This window comes from Ailuropoda melanoleuca, chromosome 17 (genome assembly GCF_002007445.2).
Source record: "Ailuropoda melanoleuca isolate Jingjing chromosome 17, ASM200744v2, whole genome shotgun sequence".
NCBI lineage: Eukaryota > Metazoa > Chordata > Mammalia > Carnivora > Ursidae > Ailuropoda > Ailuropoda melanoleuca.
Window position 1 is genome coordinate 23084380 of NC_048234.1, and position 14034 is coordinate 23098413.

Consider the following 14034-nt stretch of genomic DNA (forward strand, 5'->3'; position numbering starts at 1 on the left):
GAACTGGGCTGGTAGGGAACGTGCATGGTGTTAGCATTAACCCCAGAGGAACACCTAAGAGTTTTGGGTTTTATTTTATTAAACTGTTGAGGACATACAGCACAATAAATCTGAACCACAGGTTTCATTTTTATATACCTTAGTCACTCTTTTTTATAGTTACAATAAAATCCCAACAGAACATAAAAATGTTAGACCCTACTTCCTTAAAAAAAAAAAAAAAGTCCTAAATACCGTTCACTGGTTGTCTGGGAGCACTTCGGCCGGGAGGAGCGTGGCCTCGCCCTGAACCGCACAATGCATCCAAGCTGGGGAGGTTCGTGAAGACCAGCCTACACTCTCGCTGTCTGCGGAGCCCGGCTCAGCCGCCAAGAAACAGGGTTGGACAGCAAAGGGAAAAGACTTCTCGAGAACCATACAGGATAAAATTCCTAAGTGCAAACCCCGATATTTAAAAGAATAGTGAAAAGATGCCCTTGGCAATGATGTATGGTTTACAGCCATTTAAGTTGTAAAAGCCACATTTGCGATGAACATTTGATTTTATGAACAGAAATGTTCTTCTGAAAAAAGGCAGGGCTCTTCACATGCTGTGGAATTCCAGGTCTCCTGGTGACATGAAGAATGAAGGCTGGGGGCTGGACTTTCGCCCTCATTAAAGGATTTCTTTAGTTTAATAGAAGCTTCTTTTCAAACCATCCGGATGGGATGCCTGTTCCCATGTTCACCCAATCACACACTGTGAGCCCTCTTAGTCCACAGACCTTACCTGTGCAGGTGCTTTACCCAAGGGCAAGTGTCCATTCACCTCCTGAAATACACACCTCATTCTTCCTCTGGGATGCCACATGTCACAGCTGGAAAGAATTCTTAATATACGAGCTAAAAATGACGGCTACTATATGCACATTTCAGAGATGATGGAAACATTAACACGGCAAATGCTGACTCTTGGGACACAGCCCATCCCTCCCCTCTTCCCTTCTTGTGCCTCGGGGTCCTTTGGGGGTCAGCCTTCTCTCACCTAAGCTTCCTTAACTTCCTCCACTGTGCTCAACTTGCTTTCTCTTTGGGGCTCATGTTACGGAATGCCCTCCACGCCCCTTCCCAGTGGGAGGAAGACAAGGGGACAGCAGGTGGAGACTGGCCTTGTGCCAACTCAGGCCCTTGCAAGAGATTCCCCCAAAGCGTGGGTGGACCTCTTCAGTGAACCATGGGGGAAGGGGCTGGGTTCAAGGATCAGCTGAAGAAGCTAAAAGCTAAGCGCCCAAAAATAGAAGGGAGACTCCTCAGAGAGGAGGTGGGAGAGAAGACGGGGGCGGGGGGGGGGAGAGGATGGCCCTGTGGTATGGCAGAGAGGACAAGCAATTAAGAAATGATACATCTGGGGCACCTGGGTGGCTCAGTCGTTAAGCGTCTGCCTTCGGCTCAGGGCGTGATCCTGGCGTTATGGGATCGAGCCCCACATCAGGCCTCTGCTGGGAGCCTGCTTCTTCCTCTCCCATTACCCCTGCTTGTGTTCCTTCTCTCTGGCTCTCTCTCTCAAGTAAATAAATAAAATCTTTAAAAAAAAAAAAAAAAGAAACGATACATCTAAGACGCTTGAAGCTGTGAACCCCACAATTCCCAAACCTTCAGAAAGTCTGTGACACAGGCAAACGCAAAATAAACTTTTGTGAGTGGGGGCCTTCTCAAAAAGAGTGAAAGGAAAGGAGCTCAATGTCAGGTCTGGATTAACACCAGAGTAGATTTTAAACACGTGAAAAACAGCCATAAGATATACCATGGAAAAATTAGCAAGTTGTTTGGAAATACAGAACCAACACTGACCATGAGAACATAAAGCAAGTCTCCCTCAACTCCCAGAAATCCCAGAGGGCCCCTAAGAGTCACATCACTTGGGCACACACTTTAAGGGGTAAACACCCCACCCACAGGGGTCGAGAAGCGCGTTTATCAGTGGCCCGTTATGCTTCTCCTTATTATACAAAACAATTAAAATAGGAATATTTCCACATTTTAAAAAACACAAATTAATTTTTGCTTAACTTGTGCCGCTCATTAGGTTGTTTTCGCCATCTGCATCTGTGATGCTGAGCAAACAGGGTTTACTCCTGTTCTGACAGTATTTTCCAAATGAAGCACTGTGACCATGAGTGACCTAATTCAGCAGGTTGCAATCAGAGTCAAAAAAAAAAAAACAGTATAGAAATAGATGGAATGAAACCAAATAGGATAAAATAGAACAGAAATCTGAAAATTCATTGTATATGGTATGAGCAAGAACTGTTGCATGAAATGTTTCACTTTGTATTTATATGTATGTGTAAACAAACTCCATCACAATATAAAACATTTCTTACTGTTGGGTCTCCGTCTAAAATGTCTGAAAGACATTGATATATGAATCTGGTAAAAGGAAGCAAAGGCTTTCAAAGTACACACAAGAAAAAGCACATTTTATAAAATGGCTCCTTTTCCTGGACTCTGGAAAGATTCAGATGCACTTCGGGGGCTTGCAGAGAGAGAGAGGGGTGGTCTGTCAGCCGACAGCCTCGGCTGCAACCAGCCCAGTGCCTCCCTCGTTTTCCGAAACCATACATCTATGCAGGATTCCAGCTCCTCGGTCAATACTTACATCTGTTTTGATTCACAAAACTGAACCACAAACCCTGACTTTGCACCTGAAGTCATACAGAGCTAGACAGACATGCAAGCACCATTTACCTGAAAGCCAACCACACACACAGCTGCAGTGAAGTGGCTGGTGGAAAAGGGCGTGAGAAGTCTGCATTTTTATAACCGGGCTGCTAACTATCCAGGCACAGGACTCCCCATTTCCACTAACATGGCGAGTCTCCGAAAGCATAACAACACCTCTTCAGAAAGGCAGTGGGGGCTTGTGATGGTGATATTCTTAAAGTAACTTTCTTGAGAAAATGTTGGTTCTTGACTACAGGACTTTCAGAGGAGGAAAGTCAAATAAAATTGAGTACATTTACTGAGAGATACTACAGACCTGTCCTGTGTTCTCATGGAGTCCCCGCAGCATAATAATCATTAACATAAGAACTAACCGCTCAGAGGGATCAAGTAACTGGCTTCCACTCACAGAGGGATTAAGCAGAGAAGCAGGATCCAAACAAAGCAAGTCGGCCTTGCAAGCTTCTCTACTAACCTCACCGCCTTTTCCATTTTAAATCAAGATGTCTGCTGATTATAAAGACCTCCTCACTGCCTTTGGCTTTTACCAGTCTGTGTTTTCACTGCTTCAAGATAAAGTAAGAAACTTTTTTGCGGGGTGGGGGGGAGGGAGTCTGAAAATGAGATGACAACAGGCCAGTAATCACGCATTTGGGAACTTTGATTTTAGGACCAGAAGCATTAGAGGCATCCATATCTGTTCCCATCTTGATGGACAAACTTAATTAACCTTTGCTACTCTGTTCCAATCTACTGTTTTAGACAAAACTAGTGACCCACAAACAATATGTTACCATCAGAATCTCAACGGCTGTGACATCAAGAGATATAGCCCTATCAGCAGTATCGGGAAATAAGCCACTAGGATTAGCTGCTCTAAGAAATATGGATTATATTTATGTCACACATGAGCTGTCAGAAACATTAGGATACTTTTAGCATAAATCAGCAGTGTGAAGGGTATCTTATGAGTACTGAACATGACAGACTGCTCAGAGGGCAAGGTGAGACTGTCTGGGGCCCGCTTGTACACGTGAGCACACGCACAGACTCACACACTTCACCCGAGCTGGTATTAAAAATTCGAATGCTGGCTGCTGAGGGGTGATGGGCACGCCCAACTCACGCTGCGTTAGCGGCATGGAAAGGCCCCTCCAAGACTATGCTGGACAGCCCACCTCTAAGTAACCAAAATGACACAAGAACAACCAAAAATCTGTTTCCCTAAAGTGCTCAGAAGAGGGGGTAGCAGGAAAGGGGACAGGATGGGGAACCAAAGAACCATGCTTAAGGACCATAAGCTCAGCGATTTAAATTTGGTTAATCCTATAAAGACATAGGAGTCTCCACTTTCTCTAATATATTAAGTCTCAGAAAACATCATATAAGATACGTTACATCCACTGAGATCTGAAAAAACCTATCATAAGATATAAGAAAACATCATGTAACACCTGTCAAGGCTTCTTGCAAGGAAAACCAAGAATGCGTGCTGCCCTACCAGGAAGGTGGAGATATAATGGGAACAGATGTGCCCTACGCAGTCAGGTAAACCCCCGCTCAAACACAATCCCCCTCTCAGCAGCTGTGTGATCCTGGCAAGTTACTTCATCTCCCTGAGTGTCTGTTTTCTTACCCACAGAGGCAGTAACAATCCCTGAGGGCTGCCTGTAGGGGGTGAGCGGAATGGCAGATATGAAGTGCTCAGACCATAAGGCTGTTCAACACCTGTCCTGCTGCACGTTCCCCGTCCCTTCCCCCCACGGGGCCTCTCTCTGTGGGCGCACCACCGGGACAGTGGTGGTCACACTCCAGGACCCCTTTTTTGGGGTGCCCTTTCCCAGGTATGCCAGGGGTCTGCTATCAAAGAAGGAGACAGACAAACCTTCACATTACACACTTAAGTATTTTAAGTATATAAACCTTTTGCTCGGTATTTGAAAGAAACCTCCCTTCTCTGAATTTTTTCTACTTTTCAAATCTTAAAAAGTTGAAAACCCAACTCCAGGCCCTACTCTGCCACTGTTATATACACAGTGAGAGAGAGAGAGAGAGAGAGAGAGAGAGAGAAGAATGTGCCTTCTTGTTTTTGGAGCTCATACCATTACTCAAGACAGGGGATTATCCTGTCCTTCCTTAATTCTCCCAGGATTGGCGTAAGAATGACTAACTGCCAGAAAGAATGTTCATGAGAAGGAATGAGATGAAAAGATGTGAAAAAATGAGGATGTAATCCCTTTTCCCCCCGGTTTCTCCATCTTATGAACCCCCTTCCCAGGGGCTGTGCATGGCCAGGGTGATGCCCCCAGGACGCTGGGAGCAATCTGTCCTGGGGGCGGGCAGTTAAGGGGTCTATTCTCTGTAGAGAACAGTTAAAAATTAATAAAACTCACCGGGCACCTGAGTGGCTCAGTCGGTTAAGCATCTGACTCTTGATTTTGGTACAGGTCATGATCTCATGGGTCATGCGATCGAAACCCATATTGGGATCCACGCTCAGCAGGAAGTCTGCTTGAGTTCCTCTCTCCCTGCACCCACCCCCCATGCTCTCTCACTCTAAAATAACTAAGTTAAATCTTAAAAAAAAAAAAAAAAGGTAATAAAACTCATTCAAGTCAATCTGCTTTGATTTTTCACCATCCAATGGCAATTCTCAACAGCGGTGTTGAGATCCTGGCCTCGCCCTGCCTCCTGCACACCGCTGAGCAGGGACCACGTCTCCACAGGGCATCACAGCCCTCCCCAGGATAGCTCCAGACTCCATCACAGCAGTAATCAGAGAATTCCATGTGTCCTTTGATTCTGTCATGCACTTCCCTGCGAGGCTAGCACAGTGAGGGGGGCAGAGCTGGGACTCAGTGAATGAATGGTCATGACGAACATGTGAATGAATTTCTTATACATGCTTTGTCTGTAATATGGTGGAGATTTTTTGATAGTTGTTTTTTTGTTTTTTTTTTTTTTAAGATTTTACTTTTAAGTAATCTCTACACCCAACATGGGGCTCAAACTTACAACCTCGAGATCAAGAGTCACATATTCTACCAACTGAGCCGGCCAACCAGGCACCCTGGAGATTTTTCGTAACCCTGTTCTTTTAACCTTTCTACTGTCATATTCCTAATACAGTTTTTTAAAAATAAGGCTAACCAGCCTCTCCTATGCATTCCCTTGATTTTGGTCTTTATTCAATTAATGAGGGACACTTAGCAAGCCATACAAAATGGGCTCCCAAGAAATTTGAGCTTCACCCAGCCATGTACTTAAACACTCTGAAAAGCAACTAATTTTGTATCACATTCACATCTGCTTAGGAAAAAATGTAAGCTAAAAGGGCAAACATAAACAGATAAGATTTTGGCCACCAGCCCAACCAAATCAAATCTGAAAGCTTTCAAGAACTGTGATCTAATTATCTGGTTTTAAAGCAGATTACAGAATCCCAAAAAGGCTGTATTATTTACTAACCTGATGCTATTGTGTCAGAGATCAGGTTGTGTAACAATCTCGCAACAGACTGATAATGTATTTCTTTCTGCCCCCAATTGAATACGGAGCAGTCCCCACCGCTGCTGCCCCCACACAGTACGTGCTCAAGAAGTCACTTCCTCTCAATCTTTTTAGCTAACAGGTTATTCTGAGGCTGAGCAATGCTAATGAAAAAGGGGGGCAATGTGAAAACAGCTCCATCAGGCTGCTTGTTGTAAGACTCAGAATATCGGGGCGCCTGGGTGGCACAGCGGTTAAGCGTCTGCCTTCGGCTCAGGGCGTGATCCCGGCGTTACGGGATCGAGCCCCACATCGGGCTCCTCTGCTGTGAGCCTGCTTCTTCCTCTCCCACTCCCCCTGCTTGTGTTCCCTCTCTCGCTGGCTGTCTCTATCTCTGTCGAAAAAATAAATAAAATCTTTAAAAAAAAAAAAAAAAAAAAAAAAAAAAGACTCAGAATATCAAAGGACAGGGGCTTCTGTAAGGCCCTGCCTGGCCCCCTAGCCCCCCACCCCCGCCTCCGCTCATGGAAGGTGCTAAGAGGGCCACCCCAGGAATGCTCACAAGGGGGCACCTTCTCTGTGCTCCAAGCCCCAAATGCCAAAATTTTCTTTCCTTCCTGCCTGTAGCTCAGTTTCAAACCCAGGACTACTTAGATGACCCCCCACTTCCCATCTCTTTGTCCAGGTGAGAATAGCAGCCTTCCTCCCAAGATCTGCTTTTCGAGTTTTTGTCTGTTTGGCTCAGTGGCAGATCCTTAACACGCAGCAGGATCTCCGTGCATGCTGATTTAATAAATGAACACATCCAAGTGATGTGCATCATCAGAAATGGACACCCTTATCCTAAGACACTTCAGACTGAGCCCAAAATATCCACCGGAAGGAACGAAATCACCTGTGTTGCCACTTTGACCACACCCGAACTGTGGTCCGAATGCGAGTCTACCTGGGAGTCTACACATCTGGTGGCCCCAGCTTCTGAAAAGCAATCCAGAGGTCCCCTGCCAGTGGGACTGAAAGGAGACCCCAGGTATAACTCTGAGTCCTCCGTATTTATTTCTGCTACTTGATATGCACCTCTCCCTTGTCAACCTGGTACAACATGTTTATTTAAGAGATAATGTTGCCGTGGAGGAGTGCACAAGGCAATAAACAGCTTTTGCAGGCAATTAAATGCAGAAGTGAAATTGAGCTGCTGGTCAGTGGAACCAGCCATTCATCGTGAGTCTGTTCCAGTGTCACAAATGTTATTCCTGTTTCACAACAGGACAGGAATCTGTGATTGGGCCACAAATCTCCAGAGGCTGGAGGCAGACCCAAAGCGATTACAGCAGCTCTCAGCATACAGGGCATTAACACGAAAGTGTCCTGAGATGCTGACCTAGTACACTGTTCTATTTCTGTTAGGTTTTGCACTTAGTAGGGGCTCAATACTTATTTGTGGCTTGCTTGATTTTACAGGGACACTTACCGGAAGCCTCGCCTTAACAATAAAAAGTCAATGGTTTCTTTCTGCAAATAATTCAATGCCCTCCCTACTGATCTCTTAGAAGACTAGCTTTAAAAAAATTATGACGATTTGCGCTTCTGTTGGTTTTTTCTAGGAGTCACACACACTGATACACCGAGCAGCAAGGGGAGGGGGCTAATGAACAGAATGGTGGCTCGCTCTGGCAAGCAGTGAGGAAGGAAGTTAGCGCCTAGCAGAAGAGTCAAGACACTAGATGGAAGAGATGCTGCTGAAGATTCGGGCCATTCAGGTGGAGCCAGGGTCTGACCAAGAGAAGATGCAGTCAGAAGAGGCTAGCACAGGGCTCTCCGGACGCAGATGTGGAACACCTTCCACCAAGGAGATGAAACACATGATCACAAGCAAGGGAGCGCCCCCATGCTGCCCTCCCCCCAGGGAAGCTTCAACCAGGAGGGCGCAAGTCACAGGCCAAAGAACAGAGCCAGGGCACCTTCCCCACACGGTGCGGCCAGAGCCCGGATGGCTGTTCCCTACACTCCTGCCCTAATAACTTGGTTTAAGAAGTGAGTCATCCAATTCCTTATTCATAGCGATAACACTAACTAGTTGTAAGTATTATTTGTAGGTGTTCACTATTTAATTACTAATACTCTATAACATACACATCTTAAACCTATGTTGCATCATTATAATCTTTGTCTATGCTTTCAGTTTTTTATTTAAGTGGAGCACATTCTTTCTTTCCTAAGCCTGATAAAAATTATTCCACCTACATTCATACTTGGCCCCTACTCACATGGCAGTCTTTTAATAATAACTTAAATGTGCCTTACATATACTGCATCTTGTTACAGAGGGGATCTGAGATAACTAACTAAATAATATGAACAGAAGGCTGAAAATTAGAGAGACTGTAAAAAGAACATAATGCTTAATGAAAAAACATCACTGCGGTTAACACCAGCACAGCCCCTGGCGTACTACAAGCCTCACATGCGGGAATCACTTCCCTACAGGGGCTCTGCTGCTGAGTATCCAGGCAACAATTCTGTGGACATGGGACTCTGCCCACGAACAGACCAAAACACAGAGATGCCAAGGCTATTTTGTATTTTGCTCAAAGCTTCAAGAACAGTTGAATCACAAATTAGAAATGAATATGGATCTTCCAGCACCAGACTCCACACTTCTCTAATCCAACAAACCTCGTTTTTAGTCTGGCCTCTGCCATCAACTGGCTGTGGGTGCTGAGGGAATCCCTTCAGCTCCAGACCTCAGTTTCCTCTGCAGCACGATGGGGTGAACTGGAATTGAATAGGACCCACTGCAGCCCTGATCATCACTGGACTGATGGTCCCCTGCCATTTTGCAAGCTGACGGCTTGTACCTATGTAGGCTCTTTCATTTTTAATGTTAAGGAGCTTATTTCCAAGAGAACTACTTTTTGTGGGCATAACAAGGAGGCTATAAGTCAAGCTCTTGTTTGTATCCGTTATAAGGCTAATCCAGACTCATACAGCGGCAGACCTAGGATAGAAAAGCCATATGGTCGGGGCACCTGGGTAGCGTAGTCATTAAACATCTGCCTTTGGCTCAGGGCGTGATCCCGGCATTCTGGGATCGAGCCCCACGTTGGGCTCCTCTGCGGGGAGCCTGCTTCTTCCTCTCCCACTCCCCCTTCCTGTGTTCCCTCTCTCGCTGGCTGTCTCTATCTCTGTCAAATAAATAAATAAAATCTTAAAAAAAAAAAAAAAGAAAAGCCATATGGTCAAGTCCCTTCGTCTCAACTGTTAGGATCAATTTCTAGGTTACAGACACATTGCAGGTGTGCCTAAATATGCTTTACTGACAATCACATTCACAGGAAAGTTGTATGCAGATGCCAAAAGCAACTTTCAGATAGCAGGGAATTCAGCATATTTTAAACACAAATGGCCGACACGGCATTTTCAGGAAAGCTTCAGAGGCCCCATTCTCAGCCATCTGAAGTAACCACACATCAGCACCGTTCTAGAAGTTTCTGCCTAATTCCAACCTCCACAAACGAAGAAAGAAAATCAGAAGAAGGTTCCAAGAAGATCCCCAATGAAAAGTAAAGCACTTAGGCAGAAATTTTAAGCCCTAAAGAACGAAAGAGGGTGGCCTTAGTGCTCATATTAATTGATGGTGGTTCCCGTGGCCCAGAGTTTATAGCAGACCCAGTGATAACCAGTGCTAAGAAACACTGTGGAGCCAGAACTCCAGCTCTCCTTTCTGGTGGCTGTGTGACCTTGGCTAAGTCAGCCCTCTGAGTCTCAATGTCCTCGTCTATAAAGAGGACACAACACTATCTAGTTCCTGGGGCTACAAGGAAGACTCACTCTCATCAAATGCTAGCTGGTGCTATTACTTACTAACAGGAATGGGCATCAACTACAGTAGCAGAGAAAATCTATTTCTGCAAAATAACTTGTTATATAAGAATGGATTGCCAACAGCGACCAGCTAAGAAAGAAAAAGTCTTAAGCCCAGCCTCCTGGGAAAACAAACTCACATGTTAAATGATGTCTTGGCATCTCTCCTGGGCAGCTAACCAGGGACACCTCTCTCCATAAGTGGTGGTGCTAGAGAAAGCACGAACACCATCAAAGCCGCCTGTCCCCACAGGACTAAGAAAGTTTGGGCAAGATTCTTCCTCCCATCTTTGCTAGCCAGGGTGCAGGAACTGACCCTCAGGGGACTCTCTCCTTGCACACAGCACCTGAGACATCTCTCCAAGACCAGGCAAGGAGGATGGCTGAGAGAGTCCCTGAGAAGGACTTGGTGAGAGACCTCCAAGGAAATCCAAGACATCTGCCATGCCCTTCTCAGGTTTTCCAGGTACAGTAAGAAGAAACATTAGTGTGTCAAGCATCATATGCCAGCTGCCATCATACGTCTGCTCAAAGAGTCTGACAGTAGAAGGAGATGCTTGACTTTGCTGTACAGCTGATAATGAGCTCACTGGCTTTCTCTCAGCAAACACTTAAAATGTTTTTTCTGACCCTTTTTCTCATAAGCCAACAGGTTCACCTTCCTTCTTTATCCCTAAAGCCTGGAAGTAGCCAGAAAACCAGGACACTTCAACAGTAGTCCCTGGGAATCTACAGGATGTGGTTTTTTTTTTTTTTTCTTTCCAGAATTACAAGATACTTCTTTCTCCTTTCAGGGGGGAGAGTCCCTGATAGAAGTCAACCTAAAACCTGCCCCCAGCTGGCACTCTGAGAGGCTTGTAGGGGTCCAGGTTGAAGATCCATAAATCCTTGCATTTCCTCTACACTCATATTATTCTGACTTCTAATACCCATATGCTTAAAATCTTTTTTTTAAAGTATGGTTCTAAAAATAAAATGTGTGGAAAACTTATGAAAATGTGTAGCCCAGTGGAATTAAAGTGGACAGTGGATTAAAGCTCAGCCCTCTTCCTAATGGGCTGAAGAAGTCTGATCCCGAAGGGCAGTGAGAGAATCCAAAAAGTGGGGTAGCATGAATATTAAGAACTTCCCCACATCTAAAAAATTCAAAATGGAGGGCGCCTGGGTGGCACAGCGGTTAAGCATCTGCCTTCAGCTCAGGGCGTGATCCCCGCGTTGTGGGATCGAGGCCCACATCAGGCTCCTCCGCTATGAGCCTGCTTCTTCCTCTCCCACTCCCCCTGCTTGTGTTCCCTCTCTCACTGGCTGTCTCTATCTCTGTTGAATAAATAAATAAAATCTTTAAAAAAAAAAATTCAAAATGGAATAGAATTGCTTGAAGGATAACTTCAACTCACATTTTTTTTTTAAAGGTGGGCATAAGAAGGTCAAAGATTTGCCCTAAACTCCCAAATATGTCTGTCCCATTGGGATGGAATCAAAGCCCAGCTGACAAAACCTGAGCATGGTAAATGTACCCAAAATACTAACAATTCTCTCAGAATCGTTACATCTGACGGTCGGAGGGGGCTTGGCGGTGGTGTCAGCACTGGTGTGTACGCACTCCCACAGCGTGGGGACCCAGCCTGGAACACTTTCTACACCTCCATCTGCCACTCACATACTCCAGGATCGAAATGGTTAAAGCTGAGGGAGGATAACAACTCTAGAACAACACTCCTTCCCTGACAATCCAAGATGCTTTGTTTTACCCCAGATGTTAATTTAAAAGTTCCTGGTTGTACACTAAGAGTAAGAACAACAACCTTCATTTCCAGCTTAAAAAAAAACCCCAATTTGGCCCAGAATGACAGTGACCTCATTCCTTTTCTTACCTTGCTTCCACACAAACATACAGATGATAACATTTCACCCTCCCAGGGTGCAAATTCATCACAAACATTACTGCCAGCCAGAAGGCTGCACCCAGCATGTTCTAAGCTGCTCAAAGAAAGTGGGGATGAGCCTGGAGGAGGTGAGCCCCTTTTGAGTCTGACTCCGGCCAACTGGGTCTTTATGCAAAACGATAGTGAAAAATGAGAAAAGTAAAATTTCAAAACACAAAAGAATACATGCATCCTCCTTTACAATCCCTGTAGCCAACCTCTGGGTCACATGACAACATGGGAGAGTGAACACCTTTTTAAGCCTTTGGCATAACGTTCACACACGTGTGCTGAGCTGGTCATGTATGTGTATATGTGTGCTCTCGACATATCCAGTCACTCTGGGTAACGTCTTACCTGCCACTGGTTTCCTGTCTGCCCAGGCACATAAGGTGCTGGGAGGCTCCGAAGGCTGTTCTTCACCGGGGACCCCCCGAGGGGGCTTCCCACGTCCCCAGAAGAGGAATCAGCAGCCAAGGCCATGGAGTACTGCGGGTAGTTGTACAGATTGTTGTAGTAAGGGAAGAGAGACGGCTGGTAAAAGCTGCTGTAGTAGGTGGAGTCAGACACCAGGTCAGGTGTGTTCTCCACGTGCCCTCTGCTGGTGACAGCAGGAATATCCTGGATGACCATGCGTCCCTCTAGAAAGAAAAGAAAAAAAGACCACATGTATTAATGCGGGTGTCTACAAAACTTACGCTCAAAACCCTGGGGACCTATGGCCTTCCTCATCTGCAAATGGGGCAGAGCAAGGTTCTGGAACATGCTGCTTCCTCCTAGGGCTGAAAAAAAGGACAGGTCTCCAAGGCTGGCTGAACTAGTAACACAGCTGGCCAACCCTTGCTGGTTAGCTTTTTTTTTTTTTTTTTTTAACTGAGAATTCAAAAACATTTTAGTAACATGAAGTTTGACCAGGTCTAACTTCCACCCAGATAATCCTATCCTAATGTTAAGAAATTAGAGATCAAATCTAGCTAACTTGGCTATCTATATCATTTTTACAACAAAAGTAATTGTATTTCACTTTAAATAGAAAAATCCCAGTGCCCTAACTGTGGTAATCCTGAAGATATGTCAAAGGCTAAGAGTTGAAGCAAACATTGTTTCCTTCACTTCTTCCACAGCTGATACTGTATCCTTCAGGAGTCTGGACAATGGTATACACCAGGGGTAGACAAACTTCTTCTGTAAAAGGTCAGTTAGTAACTATTTCAGGCTTTGTGAGCCATTCAACTGCAGGACGTCCAGGTTGCTGAGTGGTTGTGTAGCAATAAAACTTTATTCAGAAGCTCAGTCAGTGTGGGGCTAAGCAGCCTAAAGGCTGTAGTTTCTCAACCCTGGGTCTAGATTTTAAACTGTGTCGGTTCCAGTAAACAAGCAGACTTCTAAGTCACTTCTCCAATGGACATCCATTAAACAATGTTCAAAGAGTGGGTCCACGTGCCTGACATGGCTGCAAGGTGTCAGAATGCCCCTCCCTAGGGAGTCTACAGTCTAGAGTGAAGCATGTGATGGGCTTACAAATAGCAGCAAGGATTATCACACAGGAGGACCCACAAACAGTTATGGAAATCCAAAGGCTCGAAAGATGACTTGCAGCCTAGAAAGGACTACAGAGATCTTCATGGGAAAAAACTGCATTCCAGCTGCACTATAATGGAGGAGGAGAAAGAGGTGGAAATAAGAACAAGAGTGCTGAGAGAAGGACAGCAAGGACAAAGGAATGGGACCGGGAAAGTGGGAGGGTTTGGGAGTGCTGGACAAGGTAGTGGGGTTGAAGAACTGGGTGGTGGGAAAGGGAAGGTGAGATGGAGCTGGAGCAAGGGGTGGGGAAGCCCCCGCCCAGCCCTCTGGGCCCTCCAGGATGTGGCAGGACCTCAGAGGATTTCTGAGCCAGGAGCAGATGGTCAGATGTATGTTCCGGAGTGGTTTACCTAATGGCAATCTTAGAACAAGCAAAGGGAAGAGACCTCAAGTCTTCAAACAGAAGGAAGGGGCCTGTGCCAGGGGTGGGGAGACAACTCAGCAGAACTGGAGGGGCTGTCTGGGGAGA

General features: G+C 45.6%; 1 protein-coding gene across 2 annotated transcripts in view; it reads right to left on the reverse strand.

The window, feature by feature from the left end:
• Nucleotides 1-14034, reverse strand: part of DMRT1 (doublesex and mab-3 related transcription factor 1) — a 105296-nt gene that overhangs the window by 46778 nt on the left and 44484 nt on the right. For both annotated transcript variants that reach the window (XM_011225811.3, XM_034647253.1), the window contains exon 3: nt 12339-12622. In XM_011225811.3, the coding sequence (XP_011224113.2) occupies nt 12339-12622 (284 nt within the window). The remainder of the gene's footprint in view (nt 1-12338; nt 12623-14034) is intronic.